Here is a 16,426-nt window from a genome sequence, read left to right as displayed (position 1 = left end):
TCTTGCACTGGACTGACAGCACAATATTCTTAATATATCACTTTTATCACACTGTTTTCCTCCTTAATAGTATGCAGTGACTTCTACCACATTTTAATTTCTCCATCTTTTAAGTCCCTCCCTAACCTGATTTCACTCTGTTTAATATTTTCCTCTAAAAGTCTCCAACTGGGCCTGACCTGGTGGTGGCGCAGTGGATAGAGCGTCGGACTGGGATGCGGAAGGACCCAGGTTCGAGACCCCGAGGTCGCCAGCTTGAGTGCGGGATCATCTGGTTTGAGCGAGGCTCACCAGCTTGGACCCAAGGTCGCTGGCTCCAGCAAGGGGTTACTCGGTCTGCTGAAGGCCCGCGGTCAAGGCACATATGAGAAAGCAATCAATGAACAACTAGGGTGTTGCAACGCGCAATTAAAAACTAATGGTTGATGCTTCTCATCTCTCTTCGTTCCTGTCTGTTTGTCCCTGTCTATCCCTCTCTCTGACTCACTCTCTGTCTCTGTAAAAAATAAATAAATAAAATTTAAAAAAAAAATCTTGTTTAAAAGTCTCCAACTGGCAAACATATACGTCAACCTAGCCACCTCACTGGTACTTTTATCATGTTTAATTCAACTTGAATATCTTAGTTTATACTTTTCCCTAACCTGGCTTGTTATATATATAATCATAGTTCATAGTTCAATGTCCTCTTTTCTCTGAAGCAATCCTTCCCTAGAACCCACAGCCTACAATCAACCCTCATTACTTTATTCCCTTTCCTTTTTTTTCTTTTTTTAAATTTTTTTAATTTTTCTTAAGTGGTAAGCAGGGAAGCAGAGAGATAGACTCTCATATGTGCCCAACCAGAATCCACCCAGCAAATCCACTAGGGGGCAATGCTCTTCTGGGGTGTTGCTCCCTTGCAACAGAGCCAGTCTAGCACCTGAGGCGGAGGCCATGGAGCCATCCTCAGTGCGTGAGCCAACTTTGCTCCAATGGAGCCTTGACTGTGGGAGAGGAACAGAGAGACAGAGAGAAAGGAGAGGGGGAAGGGTGAAGAAGCAGATGGGCACTTCTCCTGTGTGGCCTGGCCAAGAATCAAACCTGGACTTCCACACACCGGGCCAATGTTCTACCACTGAGCCAGCCAGCCAGGGCCACCTTGTTCCTTTTGCATTAACTACCTACACCAGGGGTAGTCAACCTTTTTATACCTACCGCCCACTTTTGTATCTCTGTTAGTAGTAAAATTTTCTAACCGCCCAAGGGAAGTGAATTTACTTTATAAAATTTATAAAGCAGAGTTACAGTAAGTTAAAGGATGCAATAATAATTACTTACCAAGTACTTTATGTCGGATTTTCGCTAAGTTTGGCAGAATAAATCTTTATAAAACAACTTACTATAGTTAAATCTATCTTTTTATTTATACTTTGGTTGCTCCACTACCGCCTACCATGAAAGCTGGAATGCCCACTAGTGGGTGGTAGGGATCAGGTTGACTACCACTGACCTACATCATGCAAGTATTAAATAACTGTACCAAGAGTATTATAAAGAGTTATTCTGGCCTGACCAGGCGGTGGCGCAGTGGGTAGAGCATCGGACTGGGATGCCAAGGACCCAGGTTCGAGACCCCAAGGTCGCCAGCTTAAGTGCAGGCTCATCTGGTTTGAGCACAAGCTCACCAGCTTGGATTCAAGGTCGCTGGCTCCAGCAAGGGATTACTCGGTCTGCTGAAAGCCCATGGTCAAGGCACATATGAGAAAGCAATCAATGAATAACCAAGGTGTAGCAATGCGCAACGAAAAACTAATGATTGATGCTTCTCATCACTCCGTTCCTGTCTGTCTGTCCCTGTCTATTCCTCTCTCTGACTCTCTCTCTGTCTCTGTAAAAAATAAATAAATAAATAATTAGAAAAAAAAAGAGTTATTCTGAAATACTTAGTACCTGCTTTCAGCTCACACACATTTATTTTATACATAACATATACAGAAACAGCTGCCCCTGGATGCTTTGACAAATCCTCAGGGAAATTTTAAAATGCATTATATGTTGAATTAATAATAACTTCTGATGCTTTAACTTCAGAGTGTTTGTTGGAAAGACAAAAAGGATTTAAAGAAATAAAATATAAGATTATATAATATAATCTGACGTTACAGAATTTAAAGTTGGAATAAGAATAGTAAGTAAAAAAGGACCTACGCCTGACCAGGCGGTGGCGCAGTGGATAGAGCACCGGACTGGGATGCAGAGGACCCAGGTTCGAGACCCCGAGGTCGCCAGCTTGAGCTCATCTGGTTTGAGCAAAATCCCACTAGCTTGAGCCCAAGGTCGCTGGCTCCAGCAAGGGGCTACTCGGTCTGCTGAAGGCCCGCAGTCAAGGCACATATGAGAAAGCAATCAATGAACAACTAAGGTGTTGCAATGCGCAATGAAAAACTGATGATTGATGCTTCTCATCTCTCTCCGTTCCCATCTGTCTGTCCCTCTCTCTGACTCACTCTCTATCTCTGTAAAAAATAAATAAATACATAAAAAATTAAAAAAAAAATTAAAAAAAAGGACCTAAAAAAAAAAAAAAAAAAAAGGAAAGAAAAGCCTGTAACTAAGTATACCAGGAATTAACATTTAAAAAAAAATGTCACCAGGCCCTGGCCGGTTGGCTCAGCGGTAGAGCGTCGGCCTGGCATGCGGGGGACCCGGGTTTGATTCCCGGCCAGGACACATAGGAGAAGCGCCCATTTGCTTCTCCACCCCCCCCCCCTTCCTCTCTGTCTCTCTCTTCCCCTCCTGCAGCCAAGGCTCCATTGGAGCAAAGATGGCCCGGGCGCTGGGGATGGCTCCTTGGCCTCTGCCCCAGGCTCTAGAGTGGCTCTGGTCGCGGCAGAGCAACCCCCCGGAGGGGCAGAGCATCGCCCCCTGGTGGGCAGAGCTTTGCCCCTGGTGGGCGTGCCAGGTGGATCCCTGTCGCGCGCATGCGGGAGTCTGTCTGACTGTCTCTCCCCGTTTCCAGCTTCAGAAAAATACAATAAAATAAAATAAAATAGTAAAAAAATGTCACCAAACCACAATGGGAAATAATGATTACATTCCCACTAAAACAAAAAAATCAACTATAGAAATTGAGTAATTAGGAAAGAGGTTCACATTAATTCATAGCAATAATCACTTAATGACTTTAGAATACCTAGTTACTTGGAGTGTGAACACATACTCTTTTCTGTGTATAAGGTAGGAAAAGCAACTATGTATTCAGGGGATATTCTGATTACCTAAAGGTATGACACATCTGTCATTATTTAGAAAATTTGGTAGCAAAAATATAATCTGGACTATGCATAATCATAACAGTATTCTCAAGGATCATGGTAGGGGGAGGAAGGAGGAGCTAGAAAGGAAAAGTAGCAAAAGCCAAGAAGTTCTGTATTGTGCTAGTGTACTTTCAGGATGACAATTAATGAGAGCAGTTCCAAATTTAGAAGTATCAGTGAAATCAAGCATTCAAAAAAAATACACTTTTAAAACTCAAAAAGTGGCCTGACCAGGTGGTAGCGCAATGGACAGTGTCGGACTGGGATCGGAAGACCCAGCTTCAAGACCCCGAGGTCACCAGCTTGAGCGCAGGCTCACCTGGTTTGAGCAAAAGCTCACCAGCTTGGACCCAAGGTTGCTGGCTTGAGCAAGGGGTTACTCCAGGGGTCTCAAACTCGCGGCCCGCGGGCTGCATGCGGCCCGCCGAACAATTTTGTGCGGCCTGCAGACTAATCCACGAAGTTCAAAATATTTTGGATAAAATGAAGTAAGCCTAGGAGCCTACTTGTATTTTTCATTTCTCTAGCATCCTAGCTAGATATTAGCTTAGTTAACAGCAGTTGTGATGCAAACTACAGTTTCTGGTCGTTTTGTGACACTGAGTAAACTGCATGTAAGATTGTGCTTGTTGTACTGATTTTTTTTTTTGTTTTCAACTGCAGTGAGAAAAGTGTTGCGTAACAGTTGCCTTTTGTAGACCTAGTGCGGCCTGCCGAAAGGCTGTGATCTTGCTCTGCGGCCCACATGCTGAGTTGAGTTTGAGACCCCTGGGTTACTCGGTCTGCTGCAGCCCCACAGTCAAGGCACATATGCGAAAACAATCAATGAACAACTAAGGTGTCGCAATGAAAAACTGATGATTGATGCTTCTCATCTCTCTCCGTTCCTGTCTGTTTGTCCATGTCTATCCTTCTCTCTTTGACTCTCTCTCTGTCTCTGTAAAAAAATAAAATAAAATAAAATAAAATAAAATAAAAAGTGAAGTGATTACATAGCTATTATGGTAGTGGGTTATCAGTTCATTCATTTAGTCAACAAATAGTTTCTAGGTACCTAGCATGCTAGGCTACCGAATACAAATATAATAAATTTGTTTCCTTGAGAGGAGATAGAAGGTGAGAGATAAAGATTACAAACCAATGTGTCAAATAACACAACAGAAATATGCACAGACTTATGGGAGCAGATAACATGAAATTCCTAAAGCAAGTGATAGTGAATCTCAAAATATAAGTAGTATTGTACTCCTGGTGGAAGGGGGGGTGGTGAAGGACACTATAGGAAACAGCATGCACATAGGAAAGGATATTGTTTTGGAAAAGGCAGGTAGCTCAGCATGGCTATAGATTAGGTTGGCAGAAGTTAAGAAAAATGCTAGCTCACAAAAGGATAAGAGTTTAGATTTTCAGTCTGTAAACAACTGAATTATTTTTAAGAATGATTCAACCAGATTTGTGTTATAGACAAATTATTTTGGCAACACTGTGGGAAGCTGGAATGGAAATTGGGGCCTAAGAAGTAAAGTGTATCCATTAGTCTCAATGTTTCAGTTTAGGAATCACTTTAACAAAACAAAATTTCCTATGAAACACTTCACCAAGTTCTACAGTTTCCCAACTTAAAAATAAAGATCTGAAATGTAAATAAGGAGCAGTTCCTCCCTCCAAACAAGAACATCACATCAATGAAATGATGTGTGGCTTTTATTAAACATTCCAAATTATTAAATACCACCAGCTATAGACACTACCCGGCATTCACTTAAAAACCAAAAGGACTATCTCAGATTACCTGGGAAACTTAAATTGCCTATAACCTCTCTACCACACTTAGATGGATAACCACTGACAAAAATATAGAGGAGGAAATTACAATGGGTGCCTGTTAATTTAAGTGAAAGTTAATCTAAGTGAAACTGACAAAGTTGGCTTTGGGACAGAGTAAGTAGGGATGTTGTCTATGAAACGAACAGACACAGAAAGACGAGGCGGTGTCCCTAACGGAGCAGAGCTGTCAACGAGTAAGTGTGAGGAGCTGAAGAATGGCCAGCCTCGTAAGAAACGGCCGGTAGACGGAGCGCCTGTGACAACATAGTTGTAGTAGTTTGCGGGCAAGGCAGGAAAAGGACCAAAGTAAAAGAAACTGAAAGGCATTCTGGAGGTAGTCCTACATGCAGCAAAACGTAAGACCGTGAGGTAGAGCGCTGCACATTTCAGATCAGAAAAGAGTGAGAGGGTGTAGACCTGGGAGCCGACACAGGGCTCCGGGCTGGAGGCGGGAAGTTACCGGACAAGGAAGAGGCACCCAAAGGATGACTAGTTTCCAGGGACAGTGGACGCGGCGGGGCGTCAAGGGCCCAGAAGATACCCGATCTCAGGGTTGGAGTGAGGTATGAACACCTCAGAGACACTGGGACAGCGATGGGGAGACCGGAGGTGTCACTCGTGACCGTCCAGAAACAGCCCTCCCGCACCCAGCCCGGTACTCACAGAGTTCAGAGTACCGGTGGCAGCCCCGTCCCAACTGCTGCAGATAGCGCTGCAGCACGTCCGTGAGGAGGTGGCAGGCGCTGAGTTGCACCGAGTCCCAGCCCAGCGCCTGGCAGATCTGCGCCACCGAGACCCTCAACAACGACCTGGAGTAACTCTCGCACATCCCGCTCCGTGGACTCCACCGCAGCCCTTGCTGCCACTTCTCTCCACCTCCACCGCCTAGCCTTAACAGAGCCCCTGATTCATCCTCTAGGGCCCATGCGGCGGGGAAATCGTCCCCACCGACCCCTGGCGACCACCTCAAAGCTTCAGCAGCACGGAGCGCACCAGCCTGAGAGCCGCCATTTTGGACTTGCTCCGCCTCCCGCTGGATGGTAGCCGGGTCGAGGCAGCACTAGCCGAATGCTAAACGCACCAATGAGGAAGCTCCGCCCCGTTGGAGCAGAGCGATGGTGTCGGTATTGACTTGAGAGACTGGAAGGATGCAGTAAACATCCGTGCAGTGCGAAGGTGGAGGTTGCAATCTAAAGAGGCAGGTGCTTGGAGCCTTCCAGATGGGGGTGGAGACTCTTTTGGACAGGGGAGCGTCAGCGGTTTACCGGCAAAATAAGGAATTAGGATGTGAAACGAAGATGTGAGTGTTAGAGATAAGTGGGAACCCAAGAGGCTTGGAGTCCGGGGCGCGATTTGGGGCATGTTAACCTAAGTACGCAAATCTGATCCTGTTTTGCCTTTGCTCAAAGAAAACAAAAAACAACAACAACCTGAGTTTACCATTGTATAGATTAAGTCAATTCCAAGCTGTGCAGCATGCTATTCCGAGCCCTTTACAAGTAGGGTGGGGACTAGGGTGAGGCGAGTTAGGCACAGGCTTCGGTGCATTATGTTTCGGGGCACTAGAAATGTCATCAAGATTACCAAGGGGGTGGGGGTGTGTGTGTGTGTGTGTGTGTGTGTGTGTGTGTGTGTGTGTGTTTTCAAAATGCTGCCTCACTTCATTCTAATTCCAGCCCTCGTTCCAATAAAACCTTGACAAACTGGTGTGCCAGAGGCCAAGCAAATCCCATGGAGCTGACAGATAGTATGGGGAACTCCTTTGCCTTCTCCAGAGCCTTCTCCCAGCTCCAGCCCTGTGTTGCCAGATCTTTCCAACTTGCCAGAAATTGAGATTTTGTGATAAATGCCTCGATTTTTAAATATTGGTAATACATTTTTAAAGTTTTAATTTGCAAGCACACTGATCCCATGGTTAAGCCAGACTGATTCAGCCAGGTAGGAATGGCTCATTCACTCTGTTTCTTAACAATGCTCTGTGTGTGTGTGTTTTCCCTACAAGCTTCTGGAATGTTTATTCTAACTTTCCCTTCATTCTCTCCTCTGTTTATCATATGTTAATTTCTCTAGTCTTATACCTATCACAGTGCATTTAGTATTTGAGTTATATGTCTCTCCGAATAAATTGTGAATTTCAGAGTGGCTTTACCTTTCCCCTACAGAGACTATTCCAGAACCTTAAACATAATATACAGGGCGGGGCAAAAATAATGTTACTGTTGTGAGTATGCAAAACATAAGAGTTTATTCTTGTATTATTATTTATTAATTATTGTGTAGTTTTCATACAAACAACTGTAAATCTTCTTTTGCCCCACCTTATACAATTTTTTTAAAAGTCTTAAAAACCAACAGAATTGAAAATATGGTACAACTAAATGGCCATCTGTAGAGAGGAGCAAGGTATGTATAATATGGCAGGGTATGTATAATATTATCTCAATAGTCCCGTCTGACCCCAAGATTATCAGAGACCTTTTGGATACTACATCTATGGGACACTTTAGTCCTAGCTTTACTTGACCATTTTATAGCCATTTGATAATGTTGAACACTACCTTAATTTTGAAACTCTTATACCTTGGATTTCACAACATCCCACACTCTTGCTTTTCCTTTAATACTTCTGGAGCTTCCTTTACCTCTTTATTTTGTACCCCTTTTTATTTGCATGTATATGCCTTAACATTATAGATATTTTGGAAAATTTCAAACCTTCCAGAAGATGAAACAAACATATAAACAGGTATAAACTTCACCTAGATTAAAGTGTTAACATTTCACCATATTTCTGATATACATACATAAACACATACCTGTTTTATTCCAGAACAGTTTGAAAATACTTGCAAACTTCATAGCATTTAACCCAGAAATACTTCAACATGAATCTCCCTAAAACAAGGACATTCCCCTATATAATGATATGTCACAAGTTCAGTTCACCAGGAAGCCAGTTCTGATTTGAAATTCAGCCTGCAAAAGACTTATTAAGGAGTGCTTCTGGGACCACTACCTATGCAAAGAAAAGAGATTGCAATGTACTGTCGTTTTGTTTGTTTACTTTTTTTCTTTTCTTACAGTGCAGTTTCAGAGGGCCTTGGCCAATCTTGTAGGAAACTCTGAAGCTGGCTGGCCCTTCAGATTTGTCCTGAGATGGAACTAGGTGACTGACTCTTTATATTTCCATGTTGACAAGTCATTGCATGAGGGCTTCTTGGAAAATAGTGTGTGATCTTAGGAAAGGTGCTCTCTAAAGCAGAGGCAATTCCAAGAAAGGCGGAAATCCTTCAGTTCTGAGAAGATGTAAGCCGTGCATTACAATATTCACTGCTATCTTAGTCTGTTTGGGCTGCCATGACAAAATACCACAAACTGGGTAATTTATCAAGAGATATTCATTTCTCATAGTTATGGAGGCTGGAAGTCTGAGATTAGGCTGCCAAACGTGGTTGAATGAGGGCCCTTTTCCAATATGCAGACTTCGGTTCTCATATCCTCACAAGGTGGTAGAGGCTTGAGAGTTGTGAGGGATCTAATTTATAGGAGCATTAATCCCATTCAAGAGGGCTCCACCTTCACGTCTTAATCATCTTCTAAAGCAGTAGTCCCCAACCTTTTTTGGGCCATGGAGTGGTTTAATGTCAGAAAATATTTTCACAGACTGGCCTTTAGGGTGGGATGGATAAATGTTTCACATGACCGAGACAAGCGTCAAGAGTGAGTCTTAGACGGATGTAACAGAGGGAATCTGGTCATTTTTTAAAAATAAAACATCGTTCAGACTTAACTATAAATAAAACGGAAATAATGTAAGTTATTTATTCGTTCTCTGCGGACTGGTACCAAATGGCCTACGGACCGGTACCGGTCCGCGGCCCAGGGGTTGGGGACCACTGTTCTAAAGGCTCTACTTTCTAATTCCGTCATGTTGGGCATAAAGATTCCAATACTTGCCTGACCTGTGGTGGTGCAGTGGATAAAGCATTGACCTGGAAATGCTTAGGTCGCCGGTTCGAAACCCTGGGCTTGCCTGGTCAAGGTACATATGGGAGTTGATGCTTCCAACTCCTCCCCACCTTCTCTCTCTGTCTCTCTCTTCTCTCTCTCTCCCTCTCTGTCTCTCTCTCTCTCTCTCTCCCTTTATCTCTCCTCTCTAAAATGAATAAATAAAATTTAAAAAAAAAATTAAAAAAAAAAGTTTCCAATACTTGAATTTTGGCAGGATACATTCAAGCCATGGCAACTACTGTCCACTCCTTGTACCCTTAGATCCACTTCTTGGTATAAGTTTGAGGAACAGCTCCTCCAGAGTTGTGGCCATGGGAGTTGAAGGATGATGACTCTTTTCCTAGAGAAGAATTAAACAGGAGGGACAGGATACAACTTGCAGCCCTTACCTGCTACAGCACAGCCTCTGTAGATCCTCTATTCCTCCTCCACTGTTCTAGATTTCTCTCATCTCATCTAGTACCACTACTGGTCTTAGTGGCTTACCGAGTTGTACCACACAGACCCTTGTCTGCAGGAGCTCCGAGCCCCTGGTTTTTATGCCCTTTTCAGATTGTGGCTGCTCAATCTGTCTATACACCATCAACATTAGGCAAGACAGTACCAAGAGGCACCCAACCAGACCACTTGGCTCCCCAACATTTCTTTCCCCATTGTGTAATAGCAATGGAAGGAATCAATAACTCCTTCCAGCACAGTGACTCTTTGCATGTTGTCACTTGGCCAGAGTGCCCAGATAGCAACTGTAGCTAATATTTCAGTGGGACTCCTGTGTACCCTGGTGAAAACATTCCTCCTTTTGGAAATCAAAACTATCAACCTAGAGGCCAGAGCTGTAGACATGAACAATTTCCAAGATGGGTCATTGGGAGTGATGGTAAGCAGGGAAATCTTGGCTTCCACTCTGTGTGGACTACCTATTGGGAACCCAGCAGCACAGACAAGTCATTGACTTAAAGTGTATGTGGCATCCCAAGGGTCTGTACCCCATCCTCACAAGTTGTTACCTATGAGCTGGTGCTTCAGTTTTGCCTTCAAAGGGTGTTCCCTTGCTCTGGCAGGCTCAGCTTGAGTGGTATATCTGATATGACCAAATTTTACGGGCACATACCCAGTCCCAACCTCCTTTGTTGTAAAATGGCTCCCTTGCTTTGACAAAGCACGATATAGGACAGTGGTCCCCAACCTTTTTTGGGCCATGGACCGGTTTAATGTCAGAAAATATTTTCAGACTGGCCTTTAGGGTGGGACAGATAAATGTATCACATGACCGAGACGAGCATCAAGAGTGAGTCTTACAACGGATGTAACAGAGGGAATCTGGTCTTTTTTTTATTTTTTTATTTTTTTATTTTTCTGAAGCTGGAAACGGGGAGAGACAGTCAGACAGACTCCCACATGCGCCCGACCGGGATCCACCCGGCACTGGTGGGCGAAGCTCTGCCCACCAGGGGGCGATGCTCTGCCCCTCCGGGGCCTCGCTCTGCCGCAACCAGAGCCACTCCAGCGCCTGGGGCAGAGGCCAAGGAGCCATCCCCAGCGCCTGGGCCATCTTTGCTCCAATGGAGCCTTGGCTGCGGGAGGGGAAGAGAGAGACAGAGAGAAAGGAGGGGGGGGATGGAGAAGCAAATGGGCGCTTCTCCTGTGTGCCCTGGCCGGGAATCGAACCCGGGTCCCCCGCACGCCAGGCCGACGCTCTACCGCTGAGCCAACCAGCCAGGGCCTGGTCATTTTTTAAAAATAAAACATCGTTCAGACTTAACTATAAATAAAACAGAAATAATGTAAGTTATTTATTCTTTCTCGGCGGACCGGTACCGGTCTACGGCCTGGGGGTTGGGGACCACTGATATAGGACACCAGTAGGTTAAACACTGTGAGCAGGAAAGGCAAATCTATATCCAGGATATGTGGCTATTCTTGTCAAAACAAATGGCTGCTCTTTCTAGGATGAAAGGGGCCATTGTGGTTAACTTGCCAAGGTGGTTGGTTGGTCTCCATAGAGTGTATTTATTTTGCTTGGGCTGCCATAACAAAATGACACAGAGTAAGGGGCTTAAACAACAGACATTCATTTTGTCACAGTTCTGGAGGCTGGAAGTTCAAGATCAGGATGCCAGCATGATAGATTTCTTTAGTCCTTTCTCCTTGGCTTGAAGCCATTTTGATTTCTGAAACTTTTGTGTTTTTCTTTCCTTTTTTAAAAAAAAATTAAGTGAGAGGAGGGGAGGCAGAGACAGACTTCCATATGCACTCTGACTGGGATCCACCCAGCAAGCCCCCTACCAGGCGATGCTCTGTCTGTCTGGACCACTGCTCCATTGCTCTGCAACCGAGTTATTTTATATTTTAGCACCTGAGGTGAGGCCATGGAGTCATCCTCAGGGCCAGCTGTGCTCGAACCATTCAAGCCATGGCTGCAGGAGGGGAAGAGAGAGAGATAGGGGGTGGGGAGAGAGGAGGGGAGTCGCAGATGGTTGCTTCTCCTGTGTGCCCTGACCAGAAATCGAACCAGGTTGTTTTTTTCTCTGAAAGCTTTTAGGTCTCTACCTGAATCCCTCTGAAATGTCACATGATCTTGAATGAGCGTCCTCATACAAGTCTTTGCACTTGTTAATTACTTCTTTTTTTTTTTTTTTTTTTATTCATTTTAGAGAGGAGAGGGAGAGAGAGAGAGGAGAGACAGAGAGAAGGGGGGAGGAGCGGGAAGCATCAACTCCCATATGTGCCTTGACCAGGCAAGCCCAGGGTTTCGAACTGGCAACCTCAGCATTTCCAGGTCGACACTTTATCCACTGCGCCACCACAGGTCAGGCCTGTTAATTACTTCTGTAGACACTAGACTATTAGAAGGGGAATCAACTCAAACCATTTATTTTAAAATTTAATACACTGCCAAATCACTCTCAAAAAGATTCTAAACTCACTAACAGTGTATGAAATTGGCTCTCCCTAATTACTCTCTAAATCTTTGTCTATCTTTAATCTAACAATCTGATAGATGAAAAAACAACTTATTCATTGCCCATTTTTTAAATTGAGTTTTTCTTTTTTTATTTAAATTGGATTTCTGAGCATATTAGTGACATAACACTTCTATCATGTTTTGCAATTTAAAATTAGGGAAATTTGTGTTACTGCTGTTGGATAAGAATGTGCTATCAATTTTCCTACTCTTAAATACCATTTAACAGAAAGCAATACTTAACATGGGGAAATGGAAATATTAGAATTTTTATACTTCTCTTCCACTTTACTACAGACCCAGCACAGGCTTTTGAAAAATCAAACTAAAGCAATTTGATTGCTTTACCAACTACACATAGGGAAGATAGTTTTATTTATTTATTTACTTTTGGTCTTTTTTTTTTTTTTTTAATTTTTTTTTTTTTTCATTTTTCCGAAGCTGGAAACGGGGAGGCAGTCAGACAGACTCCCACATGCGCCTGACCGGGATCCACCCGGCATGCCCACCAGGAGGCGATGTTCTGCCCCTCTGGGGTGTCACTCTGTTGCATCCAGAGCCATTCTAGCGCCTGAGGCAGAGGCCACAGAGCAACCCCCAGCAACCAGGCCATCTTTGCTCCAATGGAGCCTCGGCTGCGGGAGGGGAAGAGAGAGACAGAGAGGAAAGAGAGGAGGAGGGGTGGAGAAGCAGATGGGTGCTTCTCCTGTGTGCCCTGGCTGGGAATCGAACCCAGGACTCCTGCACGCCAGGCCGACGCTCTACCACTGAGCCAACCGGCCAGGGCCTACTTTTGGTCTTTTTGATGTATCAAGTTGGCTAGGCTACAGACCTGTTGTTCAATTAAACACTAATCTGGGGGTTGCTTGGAAAATATTTTGTAGATATGATTAAAATCTATGATCAGCAGACTGTAAGGGAGATTATCCTTTAATCTGTATGGACATGATTCAATCAATTATAAGGTCTCAAAACCAGAGTGGAGGCCTTCCTGAGGGGAGTGGCCTACCCTGTGGATTTTGGACTTGCCTACCTAGCCCTGACAGTGTGTAAATCAACTCCTTGCAATAAATCTAGGAAGATAGTTTTTTATATACACAAAGCAGTGGTTAAGATCCGAGCAAACTGTTTGAATTAGAATCTCATGTCCACCTTACCAACTGACCTTGAGCAAGTTACATACTTGTTTAATCATCTGTAAAATGGAGATTAAAATAGTACTTAGGTTATAGGGTTGTTATGAGGATTAAATGAATTAATATTTGCAAAATGCTTAGACTCTATATGGGATAAGTCCTATATCTGTGATGTAGTGTTGCCTGATCTATGTAAAAGTGACCATCAGTTCAATTTAGTATTTATTGATTTCTGGTATACACTGGCACTCTTAAACGCTGAAGATAGATTGATTAAAACATTTCCCTATAGTAGCTTACAGTCTTCAGCAAAGACAAGCAAATAATGACAAATGTGATAAGGGTTATAATTGGCGAGCACACAGGCAGGACACTAGCCTAATTTGGAGGAACTGGGGGGGACTGAGAATGCAGTCCAACCTGGAGGAAGTGATATCTAGACTGAGTCCTAAAGAACCAAAGACCATCTAACCACTATGCTGTACACCTGAAACTAATATAATACTATTGAATGTCAACTGTAATTAAAAAATAAACAGCACGGCAAAAATAGTAAATACCCCCCTTCTAAATGAACTGATGACTAACCGTATAACTTAGAAAACTACTGGGGCAAAGCTTTGGCCAGGTAGCTCGGTTGCTTAGTGTTATCCCAATAAGCAAGGTTGTGGGTTAAATGCACATACAAGAAGCAACCAATGAATGCGTAAATGTGTGGAACTGCAAGTTGATGTTTCTCTCCCTTCCCCCTCTCTCTAAAACCAATCAATCAGTAAACAAACAAACAAAAAACTACAGGGGCAAGATGAAACTGGAGAGGTTATCTGTGACAGAGTTATGAAGAGCATACCATGCTATACAGTTTAGATTTATAGAAAGGAGTCAAAGAGTAAGCTTGAATTTTTTGCCCAAATTATACCCCACCTTTTTTTGCTAAGTGTCACAACAATGCAATTATAATGAAAAATGTTTGCATTAATCAAGTTTCTTATATAACTTAAACTGCTATTCCATTTTCTCAGGAAAGCAAAGAGAAAACCCAGTACAGCAATGCACTAGACAGAGGACAACCAGCAGACTGGAACAGCACATACCCAAGGCCACCAGTGGACTGTTACCATCAGAACTCCACTCTTGTCCTCTTCTGAACCTGAGAGTATGCCATAGCCTGACATATCTTATGTTGCGCTTAAATTCCTTCTTTCCCTCCTACTATGGACTCTAGAACATTTAATCCTTTCTCACCTGTTCTGCTACCCTGGAAATCAGACGAGCCAACGTGAATTTAAAAGCAAAATTAGCCTGATCAGGCAGTGCGCAGTGGATAGAGTGTCTGCCTGGGAAGCAGAGGACCCAGGCTTGAAACCCCAGGTCACTGGCTTGGGCGCAGGCTCACCAGCTTGAGTGCAGGGTCACTGGCTTGAGCCAGGGGTCACTCGCTCTGCTGGAGCTCCCCCCCCTCCATCAAGGCAAAAGCAATCAATGAACGGAGGTGCTGCAACAAAGAACTGATGCTTCTCATCTCCCTTCCTGTCTGTCCCTCTCACAAACAAACAAAACCCCACAGTACCCCATCCTGTCTATGTTCAAGGCATCTGGTACTTGGTTCACACCCCACTCTGCTTGGTGCCTATGGTGAGCTGTTCCTTAGCCTCATTCACTGACTCATCCAGAAGAGGCTCTAATAAAATTTTAGGAAAGCTAGAAAATGACCGAGTTGTGTTCAGTATTTCCTGGTAAGTTTGTGTGTGCTAACCAATTTTTACATTCACTGTTCAATTCATTTTTATGAATATGGTTGTTGTCAAAATACTTGATGAATACTAAATGTTTGTTTGTTTTTTTTTCCATTTTTCTGAAGCTGGAAACAGGGAGAGACAGTCAGACAGACTCCCGCATGCGCCCGACCGGGATCCACCCGGCACGCCCACCAGGGGCGACACTCTGCCCATCCTGGGCGTCGCCATGTTGCAGCCATGTTGCGACCAGAGCCACTCTAGCGCCTGAGGCAGAAGCCACAGAGCCATCCCCAGCTCCAGGGCCATCTTTGCTCCAATGGAGCCTTGGCTGCAGGAGGGGAAGAGAGAGACAGAGAGGAAAGCGAGGCGGAGGGGTGGAGAAGCAAATGGGCGCTTCTCCTGTGTGCCCTGGCCAGGAATCGAACCCGGGTCCTCCGCACGCTAGGCTGACGCTCTACTGCTGAGCCAACCGGCCAGGGCCTAAATGTTTATTTAATGTTTTAAAAAGTCAACAATAATATATATCAACTATTAACTGAAAATGGGTTGTATGTTTTCATGTTTATAGTTCTGTAGCCTTTTTGTCAATTACAGGGTTGGTGAAACTAAGTTTATAGTTCTTTTTTTTTAAATTCTAATTTAATTTTTAAAATACTTAACAAAATTTTTTATAGACTTTACTCATTTTAGAAAGGAGAGAGAGAGAGAGAGAGAGGGGAAAGAGATAGAGAGAAGGAGGAGCAGGAAGCATCAACTCCCATATGTGCCTTGACCAGGCAAGCCCAGGATTTCAGACAGGTGACCTCAGCATTCCTGGTTGAAGCTTTAACCACTGCGCCACCACAGGTCAGGCTATAATTGTTCTTAATGTAAAGATAAATTTACTATAATAAATAAATAATAAACTGTTTTGCATACTCACAACTGTAAACCTATTTTTACTCATCCTTGTATAGATTACTTTTGTAATAAAAAACTTAACTTCCCTATTTTAAACAAATAGGTGAAAAAATAAATAAGATTCTGGCATGGCCAACTCACTGCATGTAATCAGCTATGTACCCACTATTAATGTTTATCTAAATGTGAATGTGGAGTATCATATGGGAATGTTTCTCAGTGCTTACAAAAGATACTGAAAAATTTACTTAGGTTAAGTATATGCCTGGAATTTGATATCCCATATATGAGAAACGCTGAATGACTGCAATCACGTTTTTACTTGTGTTGGCTGCCCTTTAAAGGTGTAAAAGGCCTGACCAGTGGTCGCTGAGGTCCCAGGTTCAAAACCCCGAAGGCTGGCTTGAAGCCCAAGGTTACTGGCTTGAGCAAGGGGTCAGTGGCTTGACTGGAGTCCCAACTCCTGTCAAGGCACATATGAGAAGCAATCGATGAGTAACTAAAGTGATACAACTACAAGTTGATGCTCCTCATCTCTCTCCCTCTTTC

At 43.7% G+C, this 16,426-nt stretch overlaps 1 protein-coding gene and 1 long non-coding RNA gene across 4 annotated transcripts in view; one reads left to right on the top strand and one right to left on the bottom strand.

Annotated features, from left to right (window-relative positions):
* The window catches only part of TAF3 (TATA-box binding protein associated factor 3), a 209,643-nt gene extending 203,488 nt beyond the window's left edge, over nucleotides 1-6,155 (bottom strand). For 2 of the 3 annotated variants that reach the window (XM_066384902.1, XM_066384904.1), the window contains exon 1: nucleotides 5,790-6,155. In XM_066384902.1, the coding sequence (XP_066240999.1) occupies nucleotides 5,790-5,955 (166 nt within the window). In that variant the 5' untranslated portion in view covers nucleotides 5,956-6,155. The remainder of the gene's footprint in view (nucleotides 1-5,789) is intronic. The other variant, XM_066384905.1, reaches the window with a different exon arrangement.
* Nucleotides 6,156-6,278: 123 nt separating this feature from the next.
* Nucleotides 6,279-16,365, top strand: LOC136405474 (uncharacterized). The gene is made up of 3 exons (XR_010751529.1): nucleotides 6,279-6,426; nucleotides 8,210-8,292; nucleotides 14,261-16,365. It is a non-coding gene; the product is annotated as an uncharacterized lncRNA (long non-coding RNA).
* Nucleotides 16,366-16,426: the final 61 nt, after the last annotated feature.

The sequence above is a fragment of the Saccopteryx leptura genome, chromosome 5 (assembly GCF_036850995.1).
Source record: "Saccopteryx leptura isolate mSacLep1 chromosome 5, mSacLep1_pri_phased_curated, whole genome shotgun sequence".
NCBI classification, from domain to species: Eukaryota; Metazoa; Chordata; class Mammalia; order Chiroptera; family Emballonuridae; genus Saccopteryx; species Saccopteryx leptura.
This window is presented reverse-complemented; position numbering and strand designations above follow the sequence as displayed.